Raw genomic sequence first — 20,563 nt, 5'->3', positions numbered from 1 at the left:
ATAGCATGCGCCTCTCTCTGTAACATGCAGCACAAAATCTCACCCTTGCGAGATTCCTGGAAAATGAAAGGTGCAGTACACAGACCCATGACACGAACATAACCATGTAAACTGAGCTGGATCTGTGGTAGACCCCTCCCCTGCTACCCGCCCTCCTCATTGCCATAGCTACAGGCCCCACAGTGGTACTGCCTCACAATAGATTGGTATATGCTGCCCCGGAGGGGAAGGATTATCCACAGTTAGGGAACTGGTTTAGGAGGTGGGGACTGGGTTGGATTCCCTGCTGTGCCACGGATGCCCTGTGTGACCTTTGGAAGTCACTTATCTGCTCTGTGCCTCAGTTCCCCATCTGTAGAAAGGAAATAATAACACAGGGTTAAACAAAGAGTGTGAAACACATTGAGATCTACCGAGGAGACATGCTATGTAAGCAATAGACATTATGATTTGTAAGGACTTGCCCATACCAGCAAATGAATGAGAACAGAATCCACCCACCACCAGCCACTCCTTTGCTCTTCCTCCTATGCATCGATGGCAGCTGGGTGTTGTAATTTACTGAGACCCAAACAGCATCTGTTCTCTGGGGCTTGTACCTGCTCTGGTCAGGCACCCTGTAGATCTAGCACAAAAAGCTTTTGCCTGCCTGAGCCAAGCTAGCTGGATCGCTGGTAGACTCCATCACTGCTACCCGCCCTCCGCAGATGTCTGAGGTGCCCTGGCAGTAGCTTTCCAGCTAAACATCTTGCCTAATGGTACCGACCAGGCACTGCCGTTAGCATGGTATCAGCACAGATCCTAACATTAGAAGTTTGCCACCACTGGTTTCCCGTCGATCTGCTCTGCCAGTGTAGCCCAGCAGTCTGGACAGCATGTGATTTACTGTTCCCAGTGGAATGGAACAGGATCACTTTACACTGATTTACTCTCCTCCATTGTAGTTAAATATTTACATAATAGCAAGAGCTTGGTAATTAAATGGCTAACAGATAGGCAGCAAATGTTCACGCTCCTCTGAAGTGACTATAATGGGCCACAAAGGTAATAAAAAGGATTTCATGTCCCTCAAAAGGATCCCAAAGCAATTTGTGCACAATTCTGCTCTCAGTTGTGGTGCTAAATCCCATTAAGCTCAGTGGGCTTGTGCCAGGGTAACTGAGAGCAAAATCTGTCCCTTTAAATACATTAATTCACTACCACAGAAATGCAACCCTCTCTGTGGAGGAACATTGCAACTGTTCCACAGAAGAGTAAGGCGTCTGTTGAGTAAAGTGTTGTGTAATGCAGATTATCAATCTGAAGTGTCCAGGGGCATTTAGGGAGGCAGAACAGAACTATCCATAATAGAATTAGGCCAGGACCCAGGGATTAACCGGGATATTAAATGACCATGGGAAGGCTTAATGATTCATGCACCTCTTTGGTGCAAGGAGGGACCACTTCACTCTGACTTGCTCGACCAGAGTTCATTCTAATTCTGACTAAGTGAGAGTAGAAGGGTGAACTCACTGCTGGTGCCTCCTCATGGCAGGGCAGGGCATGGCTGGCTGTCCCAGATCTGGAGCCCCTTGCGACAGCTACTGTGGCCCTGGGAGGTCTGCCTCTTCTCGGGGGGTGTGTTGGTATACACCCCATCACAGCAAGGCGTAACCCTACACACAAGTACATATGCACAAGTCTCTTTGGGCCAAATTCTGATCAGATTGACAGCGGTGTTAGTCCAGAGTAACTTCACTGGCTACAAAGAAGGGGAGCAACTCTGGATTTGCACCATGGTCAGTTGGCTCAGAATCTGACTCAGGGACGGTTGGCTGTGTATGTGGATATCTGTGCAGAGTTACACCTCAGCTGGGATTATGCACATCCTATGGTAAAGCAGGTCAGCATAGATGGGAAAAGAAGCAACAGGAGCCTTTGCTTGAAATGCAGAATGAACGTGGAGAACTTTTGGAAGACTCATAAAAGTTAGGCTTAATTTTCAGGTATCCTTGCAATGCTGGGTATCAAGTGGGCTGAGAGGAAGAGGACTAAGATACCAGCAGAAAGGCTATTCTCGCCGTATTTCCATCCTATTAGTACTGCTGGAAATCTCACGAGTAGGCTGGTTCTCCTGTGATTCCAGGTCCAGGGAATCGGATACTGCGCAGTGACGCCTCAAAGCATCATTCAAACTGAGCTCAAGATTCTGATCTTGTTTCCACCACTGTCACTCTGGAGGGACTCTGCTGTAGCCAACTGGTTTCTCCAGATTCTTACTGGTGCAACTGTGAACAGAATCTAACCATGAACCAGCCAAACCTTTCGAGGGTTTGCCAGTCCTTAGTAGATTGTAAGCTCTTTGGGGGCAGGGACCCTCTTTCGTTATGTGTGTATCAGGCCTAGTACAATGGGGCCCTGGCTGGACGTTCTGGGTGCTGCCCTCAGACAAATAATGAATAACAGCGCAATAAGTCACTGGTATCAATGACGTGATTGTGTCCTGTGGAGTCCATGCCTGATAAGATAAATGGGGGCTGTGAAATCAAAGATCTAAAATGCTTCACAGATCACAGGGATTTCCCAGGCTGGCCTCTCCTGGCAGGCAATAGAGACTAGCTCTTTGCTCACAGGATAACCTAGGGGATGGTAGCACTGAGGAGAGTCGCTTTCCAGTAACTACTGCCATTGCTTGCGGAGTGACCCTCAGGGTTTAGCAGGGGTAATGCCCACTGCCACATCAGTCACAGAGGATTGGCCATGGGCTGGTTAGATGGGTCTGAGCCTAAGAGCACTGCAGCTTGTGGGAGCCTTTCCATTGACTTCAGTGAACTCTAGGTCAGGCTCTGGGAGAGGACAACGAAACCTCCCACAAATGATGTGCCCTTGGCCTGGACACTGACCCTCTGTTCCCGGGAGGCCAGGCTCAAGACATACTAGTGGGAATTAAGGACTGCTGGGCTAAGGCGTATTGATTGTACCGACACTAGACATTCTTTTCCTTAGAGTGACACAACAAAGCCCCCACTAGCGCAGCTCTGGCAGAGCTGGTGTAGACAGGGCGCTCTCTCCCTGCCATGTAACGGTGCTCGGAGACGCTCCAGGTGACATGGTGGTTAAAGCACCGGGCGCTGATCTATGCTAGGGCGCCCACTGATCCTGCTGCATTTGTGGCAGCAGCAGTAGGAAATTTTAAGAGAAAACATCTAGGCTGCTTGGAATTGGCTGGTGCCTATTTGCTTGTCTCGCTGCATCCCCTTCTGTTTCCCGGCAATATGCTAACTAGCCGAAGCCAAATGATGAAGTGCTGTGATGAAGTTCTTTAAATATTCATGGTAAATAGCCCCAATGGCCTGTGATGGGATGTTACATGGGGTGGGATCTGAGTTACTACAGAAAATTCTTTCCTGGGTATCTGGCTGGTGAATCTTGCCCATATGCTCAGGGTTTAGCTGATCACCATATTTGGGGTCGGGAAGGAATTTTCCCCCAAGGCAGATTGGAAGAGGCCCTGGAGGTTTTTCGCCTTCCTCTATAGCATGGGGCACAGGTCACTTGCTGGAGGATTCTCTGCTCCTTGAAGTCTTTAAACCACAATTTGAGGACTTCAATAGCTCAGACATAGGTGAGAGGTTTTTCGCAGGAGTGGGTGTGTGAGATTCTGTGGCCTGCGTTGTGCAGGAGGTCGGATTAGATGATCATAATGGTCCCTTCTGACCTTAGTATCTATGAATCTATGAATCTATGTTTTAAAGTGCATTTGAAACTGTGATTCCTAACAACTGTAGTGAGGCTCCTCCCGACACCAAAGTTTCCAATGTGCAGGAGTGTTTAATGATCAAGCCAGCTTCTGGTTTCAGCACCTTGGCCAGAGCAATGAGCTATCTACTTCAAATCAGCATGTTTTTAAATAAGGGGAAGGAGGGCTCCAAAGTCACTCAGGAAATGGGGTGGAAGGATGGCCTTTTCTTTAAGCCACATAACTGGAAGTCATGAGGCCTGGGTTGGATTCCTATTTCTGCTGATGAGCCCACTGAGTGACCATGGGCAAGTCATGATCTCTCTGTGCCTCAGTTTCCCTATCATTAAAATGGAGATGATGTACTGACCTATTTTCACACAGGTGTTGTGAATCTAAATTCATTAAAGTTCAGAGATCATTTAGCAATCATCACAGGGAAGGTGCTATACACACAGAAAATATCACTCTTACTAAGTGAATGGTACTAGCCAGTGTGTTTTTCCCCTGATGCTCAGTTCAAAAGCGGCTGTTGGAATCTCTGTTGCTCTTATTAAACAGCCCTTTTATTGTCTACAAGTGGGATTTTCAAAGAAGCCTAAATCCCATGGAAATTCATTCCCTATTTAATCTTATACTCTGGTTCTCATGCCCTGGCACAATGCTGATATGTTGGGGTTGCAAACACTGCATTGAAATGTTTATTAATGACATAGTTAAATTATGCACAGCGAACAAACCAGATGAATGACTTGGGGGATGGAGTCTTAGGTGAATCACACCTCATCCTATAAATGATTCCTAAGCTGTTCAAGGCCTATGGCTGGAGGATATGTATCTGGCTGCAGTCCAAGATTTGTCTGAGATATCTGTTTAAAACTCAAATGTGACTTCTAGAAGGCACGAGGGGTTAAAGCTGAGGGCTCAATATGTGTCTTCTTGATGAACAATAAAGAAGTTCACATTCCAGTGAAAAGTGAATCTCTCTTTGGTCCCAGCAGGTGCATGGTTACTGATAAACCAGTGCAGTGCCAGATGAAGGAGTTAATAAGTGACACCGCTCTACTTCTGGTGTCAAATATAATTGACTTACATAAGATTTGCATTTTTGACTCAAGCTTTCTATCTCTCAGCTCCAGCCCCATAAATGATACCTTAATTCCATTTGTGATCCATCATTTTGTGATCAATGTAAAGATTGAAAATAATGAGGATGTATCTCTCTGCGTAGAATGAGGAATTTTGTCTCCATGGAAATAAATTATCTGGATTAAAAATGAAGTGAAGTCATTTTAGAGAATGTCCTGGAAAATACTGGCTTGAAGGTTGCTAGAGGCTGATGTCCTCTCTTAAGGCAGGTGCAGCATGGGATAGGCAGTACATTGTTCAAATGATGCATCTGAGCACAGCTCTCCAAGGACTATGAGACTAGTTTAGCCACTATGAACCAGTCAATCGTTGGCCTATCTTATCAGACTGCCAGCAAAGGTACCTATGGGAGTAGCCATAGCTTCGTAAAGTGGATGCTTTCCCAGTGGGAACTGGGCAGAGACCATGCCAATTCACATTGATGCAATGTGGAACCTTTCTCCAGCCTAGATCTGTGGCCCAATCTTGCATTCACTGATCACCCAAAATTCATAGTGAAAGGCCTGATTCTGTTTTCACCCAAGCTGATGGCAAAACTCCCGCTTACTTCAGTGGGAGCTGTATCTGGAGGTTGGGTGCTGTAGGTGTGGACCATAAACATGATATCAACGAACACCATATCCTTATGTAGCTGAAGTATATCAGGAGAGTCTTTCAATAATCCCTTCGCCTGGTGGTTTTCTTACACAGAGATCTCTATTTTTATTATAATAATGTCAATGGAAGGTTGCAGAGCTAGATCTTAAATAAGTGTACTTATAATTGTCACAATTCTTGTGGGTGAGCACAATTTTTTGTGCACATATTGTGCAGGAGCACAAATTCACTGACTGTGAGTCAGCACTTACTGTGGGCCAGCATGAGGCTTCTGTGCCACTTAAATTGGCCTTAAGTGCATAGTCACTGTTCTGTCACAGGGGTGAATTTTAACCTACAGTATATAAATGATGGTTCATGGGGAACTGGGAGGAGAGAGATTTACAGCACCCAAGGGTTATTTCAGGTTTTATTAGACATAACTTATTGATGCGAATAAAATTGACTCTTACATATAATTAGAACCTCTTTTCAATCACACACATACACACAAATCATAAACATCTAAATATTAAGTGTTAAATTAATTGCCGTTTATATTATCACACATTTCTAAAGACACAGATTGGGTTTAAAATGTGCAGCTGGCATCGGTTACATTCACATAATGAAAAAAACCCGCCTTCGGATAAAAAAATAAAACAAATATGTTAATACAAGATGGATATTTACAGTGGGTAAAATTCACCCCTACACAAAGGGCCAGCAGCCAGTGCTTCTGGAGCAGTTAAGTCTCACTTAACCAAACCCCATTTCAAGGGCTGAACCAGAATTTAAGTGGTATCTGGGACTGCTGGCCCTTGGCAGTTAGCATTACAGCAAATTTCCCCCGTAGTGTACAGCAGCTAGTGTCCCAATTTCTATTCAGTTTGATAAGAACTGGTCCCTTTAAATTGGGACCAGTAATAGCAGAGGCACAAGGGTAAGTGACTCAAAGCCAGAATCCAGAACTTCCAATTCCTACTCCCTTGCACTAACTGCTTGATTTGCTTTTGAAACTCACAACCTAGTGTGTTAGGGAAAGACTAGCCCCATTTTACAGATGGGGAATGGAGAAATGGGGTAGATTAAATGACTTGCCCAAGGTCACATAGTAAGCATATAGGTCAGCCAGGGACTGAACCCAAATCTCTTGAGTAATCCCAGTCCAGGCCTCTATTTACTAGACCACCATAAACCATCAATTTTATCACAATAGGAACAATGTGTAACCAAAAATCACACTTTAATATTGAACCTGTTCTTGATTAAGTCAATGAGAGCAGGATTGGGCCCTTGGGGAAATATATAATTTTTGAAAGGAACAGTAAAAGACAGATGTTCCTTAAGTTTGGCATCATGATTAACTTTCTTACAGTGGAAAAGTAGTAAGCCAACTAAGGAAGAAAGACTTCTTTTTTAATTAGTGCTCTTGGTGTCATGGTAAATCCAAACTCAACTGCTGATGCAATTTCTAGAGGAAATGTCATCTGTTTTTGTGTGAGAACTAAATGAATATTGCAAATAAAAATATTTCAGGAATATTATCTTAAATTCTTATCATCATTTTGTGTTTGCTATATGTGAACATTCGTGTCATTAAATTTAATTAACGTAAGTGGTTGCAAAGAGCAAATTTCAAAGTCACATGCTGCAACATTTGCCCAAAGCACACTCTTAAATTTGCACGTGCATGTATTTTCACCAATCATGGAACAGAAGCAATGCCTTGTGACTTAATCTGGACAGTCCCAGCTACCGAAAGTGACCTCAAACAGTAAATACTTAAAGAACAATCTGTGGGAAACCATAGAGTTAAAACATTGTGCGGAATAAAACTGACAAAACTGCAGGAAAAATTGGATAAACTGGATAAATTATTCATTCTGAATTATTCACTCAGCTCTATAATTTATTTGTTAAATGAGAAGGGTGAAATTCATCCCTGATCAGAGGGCTGGCAAAGGTCTAGGCACCAATTAAGTTTCATTTAAACTCTATTTTGAGGGTTTAGTTGGGACTTAAGTGCTGCATAGACTTCATGCTAGAACTCTAAAGGGGGTGAATTCCACCCCAATGGTGTATAGTAAATAACAGAGGAAAATAAGGCTTTTGCTCCAAGAAGCATGTGATCTATAAATATCAACGAAAGATATTAAACAGAGAGGATGACTTAATCGCTCATTTTTAATTCATTAGGGTTAAAAATCAATTTTAGGATTAAAAAGCTCTTGGTTTTTTAATGTTGTAAAAGGCACTCAATTCAACAGCACTAAAAGTCATGCAATAGAATTGCACTCTGTACTCACATTGTGTAGTTGCTTTGAAATATATAAGAAATGTTCAGCTAGCTTGAGGATTAATCCTATGGTCACATTGTCTAATTATTTTGAGCATGGTATTCAGCATACACACACACAAAAACATTTCATGTTAAGAAAAGGGAATTAAGCAATGAATTGTCTACACTCTGTACAACAGTAACCTTAACTGTACAAAACATCACCCTATCTGTACTTTTCTTCAACATCATCCTATACAGTTTGGGCTAGAGCTGGCTAATGGTTTGCTTATGAAAAAAAAAAAAAGAAAAGAAAAGAAAAGAAAGGAGGACTTATTTTTACCAGGAACAACTTTTCTGCTTTTATTTAAAATATACCTAAGCAGCAAATTACATTGCTACAGAACAACAGTAGCCTGGATCCTGCTCTTGCTGAAGCTGGCAAAACCTCCAGTGGCTTCAATGGAAACAGCATCAAACTCCTGGGGTTTAATTTGTGTGAATTATTGCACTGGGTTAAACATTAATTAATTTATGTTCCCTCCAATGCAAGCATTTAAACTGTTGATTCTATGCACGGAAAGCCTGCCTTATTATTTTAAAATAAGTTACGAACAAATAGAGATTTGCTTGTTGATTTAAATACCATGGGAGGAATTAGTTTAGCTCCTGAATCAAAAGCTAAAATACTGAGATTCTAAGGCACAAGCGAATATTTTGAATAGAAAATGGATTTTAATCCTCATCAAAATAAAGTTGTATCTAAATTTTATATTAAAATAAGCAACTGGAGGACCTTTACTCACACAAGGACAACAGTTGCACTGAGGTCAATAGGACAAATAATGAGAGCCAGGATTGCCAGACTGGTCCCTTGGTTTTCAATGCTACCAATATTTAAGTATCAAAAAGTCAAAGGGGGGTAAATTAGCAAATAAGGGTCACATAAAATGTGTGGTTGGTAAGTTGACTTCCTGTACGTTGACTTCATTTTGTTGTTAGTTTAATAAAAGCATGGTGCAGTTGACTAGCACACTGAACCCAAGGGTTTGAATGCGCTTTCAAGAAAGTGATGTATTTAGCCTCACAACCCTGGGAGATATGTGAGTGGTAGAACCTCGAATGGGATGTGGTTTGCGATCAACTACTTTAATCACTCAATGATACTACCCCTTAATTGAGGGATACAATCCGCAGAGCAAGTGTACTAGAAAAGCCCAATTCTGTCATTACCAACAGCAATTTCCGTAAACCAACATTCTGGCCAGTGTTGCTCTTGTGTAAAGTTGGATCCCCGCACACCCTCAAAGGAAACCAGAACTGAACGGTCTACATGGCATTTTCTGGAATGGAAAGCAACTGCCAGACTTCACAAGCGTGGCTTTTACTGTCCACAGTAGCCCTGTGAAAGCCGCAGAAACTGAGTGTGATAAGGGCTGCTCTCATGAGTAAGAGTTTCCCCTAGCCCATAGCACAATATTGAAGACAACCCAAGGAATGTCCCTGGAAGTGACTCAGTACCAGACAGCACGTGAATCAGTGGTGGGGCCAAGACAATATTGTGAGTGGAAGAGAATGTATCTTTCGTGGTGGCTAGTAAGGCACCAAATATATTTTTTTCCACACTATATAAAACTTCTCCTGCCAATATATTGGGCCGGACCCTCTGTTGGTGACGTCAGTGGAGTTACACCAATTGACAGCTGCTGAGGGCTTGACTCATCGTCTGTATTTCCAGAGATAGCACTAACGCATGTCCAGCTACAGCTGTCTCACCAGGGAAATAGCTTTGAAAAGCATCATGCGGTAAATGTGCTGGCTGCTTGGTTAGCGCAGAAAACCCATTAGAATTGACGTGTTGCTTGGCACTTACAAGGCAACCTGCAGGCAATAGGAGCAAATCCTGCTCATTTTGAGGACGCCTCAAAAAACGACAGCCGTAAGTGACTATATGTACACCAACCAAGCATTACATTAAAGGACAACAGATCAGCAATTGCTTTCCTCCTATGCAATTTATGCAGCCACTGGGGCTCCACTCTCCAGAACATCACTGATCTAACAGCCAGAAAACCAGCCTTCATTCTCTGGCTGTGGTCCCCTAGGATGCCGGCACAAAAGGGCTGTGGCAGAGATGCTGCTCCTTAACTGTCTCCCAAAAACCTTGCTCCAGCTCCTGGCTTCCCAGTCCGGGTAGGGGTGGTCACCAGAGTGTCAGAAACAGGAATGGTTGGGTACATTTCAGCCAGGAAGGTACAAGATGGCAGAAGCTGGCTGGTGGCGGAGGGGTTGTGAATAAGTGGTGGTAGGTGGTCTCACAGATGTGGAGAGAGCTGAAATGAATGGGGGGCTAGTTTTACATCTGGCCCTGCGCGGATACATTTCCAAAGGCAATCTGGAGCCATTCCTGCAAGAATTAGGAGCGTCCGGAGGTGAATGGGTGGATGATATAATGTAGCATTTCAGAGAGCATGAGATAACAGCCTGTAGGGGATGTTGCTTCTGTTCTCAGCATCAATCTTAAGTGCAAGAAAGGTTTCTGCAGTTGTAAATGTTTGTAAACATGTCACTGATGGCAGTGCTCAGAAGTGGGGGCAAGGGGGAGTCACTCGGATTGCTTGGGGACCCAGGTGAATTTCCAGCCTCCGTCCTCCTCTCGGCGCACGAAGACCTGTCCCTGGTGGAAGGTGTGTGTTTTGACGTTGCGGTGGGGGCTCAGGGAGGTTGTAAAGGCCACATCGGTTTTGTTTGGTGACACGTCATTGGCGAAGTAAGGCAATCCGTAAGGTGGGAAAGGGGCATCGCTGGGCAGGGTCAAGGAAGCATATGGTGCTGAAGAAAGTGGCTGGATGTAGGGTAAATCCTGCTTCCCAGGGCTGGCAGTGCTGGTTATAGGAGTCATCTGATCACAGCCATAAGCAGCTATTGGGTCCTCATCATTACAGTAGTCCATTGCCTCTCCATGGCTCTGGCAGCATGAGCTTTTTCCAAGCTCAGAGGACAGGGCACTGTAGTTAGCTGATAAAGACTCATCGATAGTGTTGATATCTTTTAGTCCCAGGGTTTGCAGTACCCAGGTATCCACAGGCGGAGTAGCTTGTTCTTCGCAGGCAGTAAAATCACTGAGTAGGTTCCTCCTGGCTTTTGAGGGGTTAGGAGTCTCTCGAGGGGCCAGGTAACTGTCCTCTTTAAATTTCCTCTTGCCACTTTTGAGAATTGCGTGTTTCTTCTGGCCACTGTGCAGCAGTAGTTTCTATACAAGAGAACAGGGAATAGCATGCAGATTAAAAGCTGATCCTCCAGAGCCCCAGAAGCAACATGTTTCTGGCCACAGACTTTATCTGAACAGGTGCCTAACATCGTTCTTATAAAGCACACAGTTTACCCGGAGCTCATTTTCAGTTAGCAAACGCGGATGGCACTAATTATTTTGTGCTGTACAGTCTCTGGAAACAGCCCAAACTCCTACGAGATAAGAATACGACAGTGTCAACATAGCCGGAGCTTTGTTTGCTTTTTCTCTCAGTAAGCCATGAAATGAAAGCTCCTGCACTGTATAGCCGTCCTCAACACCGACGCTGCCAGCAGGATCTGATCTGGCCCCGGGGGCTCAGTCACCTCCCATGATATGCTGATTCCAGAGATCCAGGGCTGGGTGGGAGGGGAACATGCATATGCCTCCCATGGTTCCCAGTGAGTAGGAGGTGGGCTGGGGAGCACAGAGCGAGCCTCGGCGCAGATAGCCCTGGGATCCACTGTGTGTGGGGGCAAGTGGGGAGGGGGATGGGTTGAAGGGGCAAGCCCTCACACCCTTAGGGCAATTCAGGTGAGGAGAGCATCTCAGAGACTCCCTCTGCACTTATCCTTTTGACATCCTCTGTCAAGGATCTCAGTTTTCACTCATGCCACATGCCCTGTGGTACCACTTACTTTGCCTGAGTAAGGAGTGAGCCCATCCTTAGCGACAATGCTCAGCCCCTCCATAGCACCGTCAATCTCAGCATCCCAAAGAGCCTGACAAATATTTATTAACCCCCACGATGGCCCCAGGGTGGCCGCTAAGCTATTAGCATTCTCATTCTGCAACTGGTGGGGCCGAGGCACCAAAAGCTAAGTGACTTGCCCAAGGACAAGGGCAAGTCAGCAGCAGAGCTGAGAACAGAATGCCCCCCGTTACCCAATCCCAGGTTTGTGCTTCTGCTCTCTGAACAGCTGCTTTATTGACTCCGAAGCTGATAAATGCTAAATGCCTTACTTTTTGGTATCCTTTCAGTGTAATGAGTTCTGGTCATCGGTTTGAGGGGATTAGGGTTAGTCCATTGCTTCTTATAAACCTCTCTCACAAAGCATCATCAACCAAATCAGCTATAAATGCTAAAGATCAGGGCTGTCACATGGCTTAACCCTGTCTACATAGGCAAGGCCGACCACGACGACACACACTATCGGTTAGTGCATGGTCACCAATCTGGTGAGCGTTAGAGGGGCCTTTCCTCTTGCACGCTACCTCCCCACAATGTGGCCTTTTACACCTGTTTATTTGCATTTGCGTTTTAGGCATTTCACCTAAATGCTTCATTCTCTTCTCTCTCACAGACACACTTTTTCATGGCAGGTTTGAACACGGTACCTTTGCCTTGTCTTCCAAACACTGAACCACGGCAGAATTCAGGTATTGTCGGAGGTTGTTATTTTCTTCATGTAACCTGGCAAGTTCCTCTTCCTTCTGTAGCAAGGTGTCTTGAAGCTGTGAAATACAGATATCGATGAATAGACGTTTCTTAGCTCTCTTGACTCTGTAACCTGATAAATTCCCTGCTCTATGGCCTGGCGGGATGTGATGATTTTGGTGTTTGCTTTGTGAATTCAATCCTCAAGAACCCCTTGTCCCTGTAAAGATAAGTGGCATGACTGTTCACGTCTCAAATTTGACTTCTCCTATTCTTTAGCAAATGTTTGAAGAGATTATTTTGAAAAATTGTAACCGCAGAGGAATAATAGAGGTCTGCAGGGAAATGAACTGCAAACAGCCCTTTAAATACACAGAGATTTTCTCACTCACAATGCTGTCAGTTTTCTTCCTTCTACGTTTCAAAGAGCACTTAAGCTTCCCTCTGGATCCCTAGCTCACTAACCTAGATGTGGCTAGAGAGAAAAGGAGGGGCGAGAGAGCAGATTATAAACTAGACATGGGTGCAGGCTGAAAAATTTAAATCCAGGTGTCATTATTTAAATTAGAGGATTGAGCTGTATATAAATCCATGGCATGCTCACATCTTGAATACTGCGTGCAGATATGGTCACCCATCTCAAAAAAGACTATCGGAATTGGAAAAGGTTCAGAAAAGGGCAACAAAAATGATTAGGGGTATGGAACAGCTTCCGTATGAGGAGAGATTAATAAAATTGGGATTTTTCAGCTAGGATATGGGGGGGATATGATAGAGGTCTATAAAATCGTGACTGGTGTGGAGAAAGTAAATAAGGAAGTGTTCTTTACTCCTTCTCATAACACAAGAACTAGGGGTCACCAAATTAAAAGGCAGCAGGTTTAAAACAAATAAAAGGGAGTATTTCTTTACACAACCCGTGGAACTCCTTGCCAGAGGATGTTGTGAAGGCCAAGACTATAACAGGGTTCAAAAAAGAACTAGATAAGTTCATGGAGGATAGGTCCATCAATGGCTATTAGCCAGGATGGACAGCGATGGTGTCCTTAGCCTGTTTGCCAGAAGTTGGGAATGAGCAACAGGGATATGGATCACTTGATGATTACCTGTTCTGTTCATTCTCTCTGGGGCACCTGGCATTGGCCACTGTCGAAGACAGGATATTGGGAAAGATCATAGAATCTTAGAGTTGGAAGAGACTTCAGGAGGTCATCTAGTCCAATCCCCTGCTCAAAGCAGGACCAACACTAACTAAATCATCCCAGCCAGGGCTTTGTCAAGCCTGATCTTAAAAACTTCTAAGGAAGGAGATTCCACCACCTCCTAGGGAACCTGTTCCAGTGCTTCACCATCCTCCTAGTGAAACAGTGAATCCTAGTGTCCAACCTAGACCTCCCCTGCTGCAACTTGAGACCATTGCTCCTTGTTCTGTCATCTGCCACCACTGAGAACAGCCGAGCTCCATCCTCTTTGGAACCCCCCTTCAGGTAGTTGAAGGCTGCTATCAAAACCCCCCTCACTCTTCTCTTCTGCAGACTAAATAACCCCAGTTCCCTCAGCCTCTCTTCGTAAGACATGTGCCCCAGCCCACTGATCAGGATGGTCCTTTGGTCTGATCCCGTGTGGCTGTTCTTATATTCTTCACTGCTGCCCACGATGCAACAGTTCACACTGCTAATTTTAGTGTGCTAGGCCAAGGAGAGCTGGCATGAATCTGTCTCCCCAGGCTGGAGGCTCGCTCCCTGCTGCAAAACAGGCATACCCTACAAGCCTCAAATGAAGTTAGAGCCCCACTGTACCATGTCCAGCACATATATACAGTGGCAGACATCTCTCCCCAAAAGAGATTATGTTCTAGATAGACAAGACAGATAATGGGCAAGAAAAGGAAGTTTTTGGCTATTTGGACCTAGGGTGAAATCCTGGCTGCATTGAAGTCAATGGCCAAACTTCCATTGACTTCAGTGGGGCCAAGATGCCACCCCAAGTGTTTTGGTTCAGGGTCACTCTGTTGTGATCTAAATATTGAGCTAGGTACAAGCAGCTACAATGGGAACCACTTAGCTTGGAGAGTTCACTGGCTCTCCTGCTGCTTATTAGCACTCATGGAAAAGGGAAAAGAGCTCTAGAGAGGACATCTAATCTTGGTGCTTGAGCCTGCGAAGACTCATGCATGCGACTAACTTTGCTCAAGTGGGTCCCCCCACTGCAGTCCACAGAACTAGTCATGTGAGCAACCTTACGTGCGAGTGTAAGTCTTTGCAGCCTCAGACCCTAAAGCAGTTCCCAGTGATGCCTCTGCTCTTTTGGTGGAAGCCAGCAATCTGATCAGGTATGAAGCTGCTGGACTTGTGACATGGGCAGACAGCAACGCTGCTGCTAATTGAAGTAATTCTAGTTTCACAAATCAACATAAGGAAGGAGGAAAAATAGAAGATTTCAGGCTGCCAATGTTTTCCATACTCACTGCACAGAGAAACAGATTTATGAACACAACCTACTGACCCAGAGCTTTAGCCAACTGTAAAATGAAATTCTAGGGATGCTGGGTGGAAGAACATTTTAAAGCTGTAAATCAAGGTTCCATTCTCCAGTGCGTGAGTTGTTTGATATGTTACCTGTTTGTTTCTGTAGAGCTGGGAGGACAGCTGATCTCCTTGCCACGTGTCATCTGGAATAGTAAAACCCAAGCCACAGAACTGGTCTGGACAAAAACAGACATCAAAGTGATTAAACTGAAAACCACATTTTCCAAACCAAGCGTAAAATTACAATCATGTTTATTTTAATCCCTCTTGTTTACTTCATTTGAATCAAGGAAAAATTGTACCGCTTGATAAGCAGCAAAGAGTGGTCCTTTAAAAACGGATAATAAATTAGTAAATCATCCGAGTTTGTTATAAGACACCTTTGGCATCTGGCGGGTATTTTTCCTTGTGCTCTTTATTCTTTGTTTAAAATTCTTCTTCTTTACAAGAGGAACCAAAGCTTGGGAAAGTTATTTGTGAGGCAACCTAGGCCAGTGGCCCGGGCAGTGTACTAGGACTCAGGACGCCTGGGTTCCATTCTGGGCTCTGCTGTGACCTGGGCAAGTCACTTCACTCTCTATCTCAGTTTCCCCCCATCTTCAAAAGGGGCTATGAGATCTATGGATACAAAGTGCTGGGTACGAGAGGTGAGTTCCCAACACCATTTCAGATCATGGGTAATCATGGAAGCTAGAGATGAAACGAGCTAACCTTCCTGCCACGGAGGGGACTGCAGGGCCTCGAACCAGGACCTCTCTGATTGAAAGCCTGATGCGCTACCGACTGAACTTTCTATTCTACACAGGGTCATGCGGCACCCCAACACTGTAGGCTCTGAGAGCTTTCCAGTGGTGTGGACAGTAGGCAACATGACTATCATAACCTCACCTGGGGTTTGTTCTTTATCTCACCCCCTCCCCAGGGGAAAACTGCAGTGCAGTACCCAAGCCTGTCTGCAGGAAGCATGGTCATATAATCCCACCTTTGTTGTACAACTCTGCTAAAATCAAAACTATGGCCCAGAGTGTATAATTATTATAATGATTAGTAGTATTGGGTTTTATTATGGTAGCATCCATGGGCCTCAGATGAGATCAGGGTCACAGTGTGCTAGGTGCTGTATAAAAACAGAGTGAGAGACAGTCTCTGCCTCACAGAGCTTGCAGCTTAACTAACCCAGATAGACAAAGGGTGGGGGAAAGGAAGGATTGCAATCCCCATTTTACAGATGCATAAACGGAGGCACAGGTGCCCAAATCCTCAAAGGCTCTTAGGTGCCTAATTCCCATTATTCCCATGGGAGTTAGGCACTGAACTGCCTTTGAGGATGTGGGTCCCAGAGACTCAGTGATGTGCCCCAGGCCATACAGGGAGTCTCTGGCAGACCTGGGAACTGAAATCTCCCGAGTCCCCCTCCAGTGCCGTCACCTGGGGGGATCCTGTCTCTCCGGAAAAGACAAACAGAAGCTGGTTCTGCGCGGAGACCTTGAGAACATGCCCCGGGAGCTGCCTGCGAAGTAGCCGTGAGGGCCCGTGTCCCCGCCGGCTCCGCCCGCAGAGTCAGCCCCGCTAGCCACCCCGCGGGGCTGCAGCTCCCCAGCAAAAGCCGGACCGGCTCTTCCCCGCTGCGCCAGGGGAAGCTGCCGTGTAGACAGGGCGCTGGAGTCGCCACCCGCGCGCTGGGAGGGGGCAGCCCGCGGAAGGGGATCGGCCGGGCCCCAGGGCGGCCCCTGTGAGCGCTGCCCCAACGCTGCAAAGCGACTGGGCTCCGGGAACGAGCTCGGAGGAGAGCACGGAGGAGCGGCTCAGCGCCCCCTCTCCAGGGTGCTCCTGAGCCAAAGCCCCCAGCTCTGGGCGGCGGAGCCGGGAGCGCTACGCACGGGCCGGGGCACGGTCTCCAGCTCGCACTTCATGTCCCCTCCCGCCAGGCGCACGATCCAGGGAGCGCTCAGAGGTGGGGACCTGCCCTTCCTTCCCCAGCAGCGCAGAAGCGAGAGCGTTATCCGCTCCGCTCCGGCTGGCGCAGTCATTCACCCCGGCATCTTCGGCTGCAAGCTCCCGGCGGCCAAGGAGCAGCAGAACCTACCCGGGGCCTGTCCTTCTTGTTGGTTCTCGCTGGTGTCGTCCAGGAGACCAGAAGCCCAGAAAGAAACCCAAGTCTCCTTGGAAACATCAACACTGGCTGCTGACGTTGAGTCGGAATAGGGACAATCGTGGCCCGGGCCCCCTACAAAGTACGGATCTTGGCAAGAGAGAATGGTGCTCTGTGAAGTGAACACAAGGGCGCGGGGAGGGGGAAAGGCAGAGACAGGAGAAATTAGAGGCGTGTGTAAAACCAAGTGCTGAGCAGCCCGCTGTCTGGGCTGGGGCTCGATCCCCCGTCCCACTGGGGTCATCCCCGGCAGTCAAACCGAGTTTTAAACCAGGAGGGAGGCCAGAGGCTCAGCCACGCGCTGGCTTCTCAAAGGCAGGAGACCTCTCCCAGGTGGAGGAAGGGTTTTCCGGGTCCCACTGCCGGGGGCTTCCGATTAAACAGTGTCGCAGCCACCAGGCCCCGATAGGAGAGAGGTGCTTAGAGGTGGCAAAACCATGAGCTGCGAGCATCTTTAGTCAGCGCCTCAAACCTGCCCCGGCTTTCCCCCAGCTCTCTGCTGTGCTCCTGAGCTCGGTCAAACCTCCGTCCCACCTCTCCGCCCGACCCACAGCTCCCCAGACACTGCAGCGACGGCGGCTGGCCGTGCCCTGGGGGGTCTCCCTCTGCTCTCTCCTCCCGCCCGAGCCGCTGATCCTCCGGGGTGATTCTCCCCCAGATATCCCAGGCTCAAAGGGGCCCGGGCTCTGACACTTGGGAAGACCCACGCTGCAGCCAAGGGCGAAGGTTCGCCCGCAGCCGCCAGGCAGCCTGCTGCGGATGCAGAGGGAGTGCGACCCAGCCGTGTAGCCCAAACCACCGTCACTAGATGCAGCGATCCTACTAGCCTACATGTATATTCCCATCCACAGCTTCGCCTCCAGTTCGCCGAGTGATTCCCTGTCCGCCCATCGATCCCTTCCTCCAGCATATTAACACGCAGGGTCACCTCTGAAGGAGAGACAGAAATCAGAGCGAATGCACTCCCTCCTGGGCTTTAAACAGCCTTAGGCTGCTACCTCGAAGTCCCTCGCGGTGGGTCACCACCTCCTCAGTTCTAGCCCACTCACCATCTCCAGCATCACGGCACCAAGCAAAGGTATGTGAGAGAGCGACACTCACTCGCCTGGAAACACTAGGTTGTTTAAAAGGAACAAGCGATCCAGACCTATCTTGAGAGTCATTGGCTATTAAAGTCTTCCAACCCTCTACACAAAGTTAGGATTCAGAGTAGCAGCCCTGTTAGTCTGTATTCGCAAAAAGAAAAGGAGGACTTGTGGCACCTTAGAGACTAACCCATTTATTTGAGCAGAAGCTTTCGTGAGCTACAGCTCACTTCATCAGATGAGCTGTAGCTCACGAAAGCTCATGCTCAAATAAATGGGTTAGTCTCTAAGGTGCCACAAGTCCTCCTTTTCTTTTTACAAAGTTAGGAGAATCACATCCAGTCGGTGCCCAGTCTCTGCAAATTTGCAGTGGTCCCACTGATCAGGAAAAGTCTGGGTTCGTTTCTGGAAATGTGTGGCTCTCCCCCAGATAAGCCAAACCTGCTGCAAGTGAGAAGTCTTTGCAAGGCAATGACAAAGCTTAGATCCTCAAAAATGAGCCCCCACAGCTATGGGTTTCCAGGTACAGGGTAAGCTTCCTCACTACCAATCTTATACAGGGCATAAAATACATTGCAAACCCTCAAGACAAAATACCAGCTTTCCCCCTCTGACTTCAGGTCGAGAGAGATCCAAAGAGCACTTACCATTTTAGTGGCAGAAGGAGATGCAGGGCTTGGGAGCACGTTTCCTCTTAAAGCCCCAGCGAGCTTTAATTGGCTCTGAAGGGGGAAAAGACAGGGGAGGCGAGTTCTAATCTAAAGGAGCTTCCAGTGACGCCTGAGAGCTTTCTTGAATCCCAGCAATCTGATTTGGTGTAAAGCTGTCAAACTTGTGACGTGAATAAACAGCAAACTTGCTGAAATCAAAGTCATTCTGGTCTCACAAATCATCACAAGGAAGGAGGAAAAAAAGAAAGAAAAAGAAATGGGTAGGCTACACAGAGCTGGTGGGTCTGAGAGTCATTCCAAGAAAACAACACAGGTTTACGAAGGCATCACACACACAGCAGAGGTGAGGTAGCTGGTGATGTGTATTGTTTTATTTTTTAACCCTATTTAGCAATTGTAAAGCCCAGCAGAAAGACCCAAAGGCAACTCATCCAACTTGTCAGGGTTGGGAAGAGAATGCTCCTTGGATTTACTCATTATGGGTCCAGCAATGGCGACTCAAGGCAGTTTTATCCACATCTCCAAGGGGCAAAGCCTGGTTTGCAGAACAGAAGAGGCTGTGATGTCAAGCTTCTAAATGACTTATTTTATTGGGAATTGCTCTGCTACCAGACCCCGGGCTTCCAGAAACAAATCTGGGTATTAAATAAACGAGGTAGGGACTGAAAGGTTTACTGGTGTATCAGAAAGGTTTGCACAGTAGATAGGTATCAGTGTCGAAGACATACGTGTGGGTATAAACAAATATAAATGAAATCCAATTTCCATGGTGATTACAATCCCTAAACAGGCTTGTCTTCTGGAACAAAAAACCTTCACTCCTGGGTCTGTCTTTGTATAGGATAAGGGGTTGGTGTGAAATGAGTTAATAGCAGAGCAGTTGTTCGATCAAGATCCTGCCTCCTGCCATGGCAAGATCTATGAAAAAGGTGGGTAACCTGACCTGCCCGGGCACACAATCTGCAGCCACCAAAGGGGGAGGTAGGAGCAGGCTGGCATATGGGATGTTCTTCCATTTCCCCCCTGGAGGATGCTTGGTGCCCCTAGCCCATTAGCCAGGCTCGGTGACACTGAACACCCAGGAGGGCGATTTGCCTCCCAGGCTCTTGTGACCGACATATTTCCCCAGATCGCTCCTCTAGCCGAGCTGCCAGCTCAGGAGAAATGCCTCATCACAGCCCCTTTCGGGGTGAAATAATCAGGATAAAAAGGGCTCGGGTCCGCCATCCCCCTGCCCCCAATTCCGCAGGGCGGCTCACGGCGAAGGAGGCCTGCTAATCCCCCCCCCAGGGACCCCCCCAGGGGTCTCACTGGGGCAACGGACTGCAGACCCTCGCTTATCCCGGGCCTGATCCTGGCGTGTCCCTGGGGGGGCCGGGCCAGGCTGCTGGGGCCGGACCCCAGCGTGGCCCCGGGACAGCCCCGGGCGGGTGTTTGTGCGGATCCTTGGCCCAGGGGGGCGGCCCGGCCCCCAGCCGCGTGTGCTCGGCGCTGCGCACAGCCCCTCGGCGGCCAGCCCAGCCCCGGGCAGGGCCCGCACCCAGCCGGCCGCCCTGGGCCCCCGCGCCGGGACAGCGCTCGGCCCCCAGCCGCGCCGGGGCCTGCTGCTGCGGGGCGGCAGCGGCCTGCCGGGCCGGGCCAGGCCGAGCCGAGCCGGGCGAGCCTGCCAGCCCCCGCCGAGCCGCCCAGGCCGGGCCCGAGGCCGCTCGAGACAGCGGCCATGTTGGGCCTCC

General features: G+C 47.5%; 1 protein-coding gene across 2 annotated transcripts; it reads right to left on the bottom strand.

Moving 5' to 3' along the window:
• Window positions 1-5,793: 5,793 nt before the first annotated feature.
• On the bottom strand, window positions 5,794-20,179 carry GMNC (geminin coiled-coil domain containing). Of its 2 annotated transcripts, none has more exons than XM_073359025.1 (5): window positions 18,807-20,179; window positions 17,009-17,186; window positions 15,013-15,098; window positions 12,355-12,471; window positions 5,794-10,977 (listed from the first exon to the last, which is right to left on the bottom strand). In XM_073359025.1, the coding sequence occupies exons 1-5, from the start codon at window positions 18,807-18,809 to the stop codon at window positions 10,330-10,332; spliced, it is 1,032 nt and encodes a 343-aa protein (XP_073215126.1). In that variant the 5' UTR covers window positions 18,810-20,179; the 3' UTR covers window positions 5,794-10,329. The 2 variants fall into 2 exon arrangements, with proteins under 2 accessions (XP_073215126.1, XP_073215125.1); XM_073359024.1 differs by lacking the exon at window positions 18,807-20,179 and adding an exon at window positions 17,906-18,008.
• Window positions 20,180-20,563: the final 384 nt, after the last annotated feature.

Source organism: Lepidochelys kempii, chromosome 9 (assembly GCF_965140265.1).
Source record: "Lepidochelys kempii isolate rLepKem1 chromosome 9, rLepKem1.hap2, whole genome shotgun sequence".
Lineage (NCBI taxonomy): Eukaryota > Metazoa > Chordata > Testudines > Cheloniidae > Lepidochelys > Lepidochelys kempii.
The sequence above is the reverse complement of the archived record's forward strand: the minus strand, read 5'-3'. Positions and strand labels throughout refer to the sequence as shown.

Bases quoted from the DNA above. Each gene is read 5' to 3' on its own strand.
- GMNC (XM_073359024.1), bottom strand. From the start codon at position 17,965: ATGGGCGGACAGGGAATCACTCGGCGAACTGGAGGCGAAGCTGTGGAT. The intron at 17,187-17,905 runs GTAGGCTAGTAG...TTCACTTCACAG, and splicing joins CTGTGGATGGGAATATACAT to AGCACCATTCTCTCTTGCCA. The intron at 10,978-12,354 runs GTACCGTGTTCA...TCTCTTGTATAG, and splicing joins GTTTGGAAGACAAGGCAAAG to AAACTACTGCTGCACAGTGG.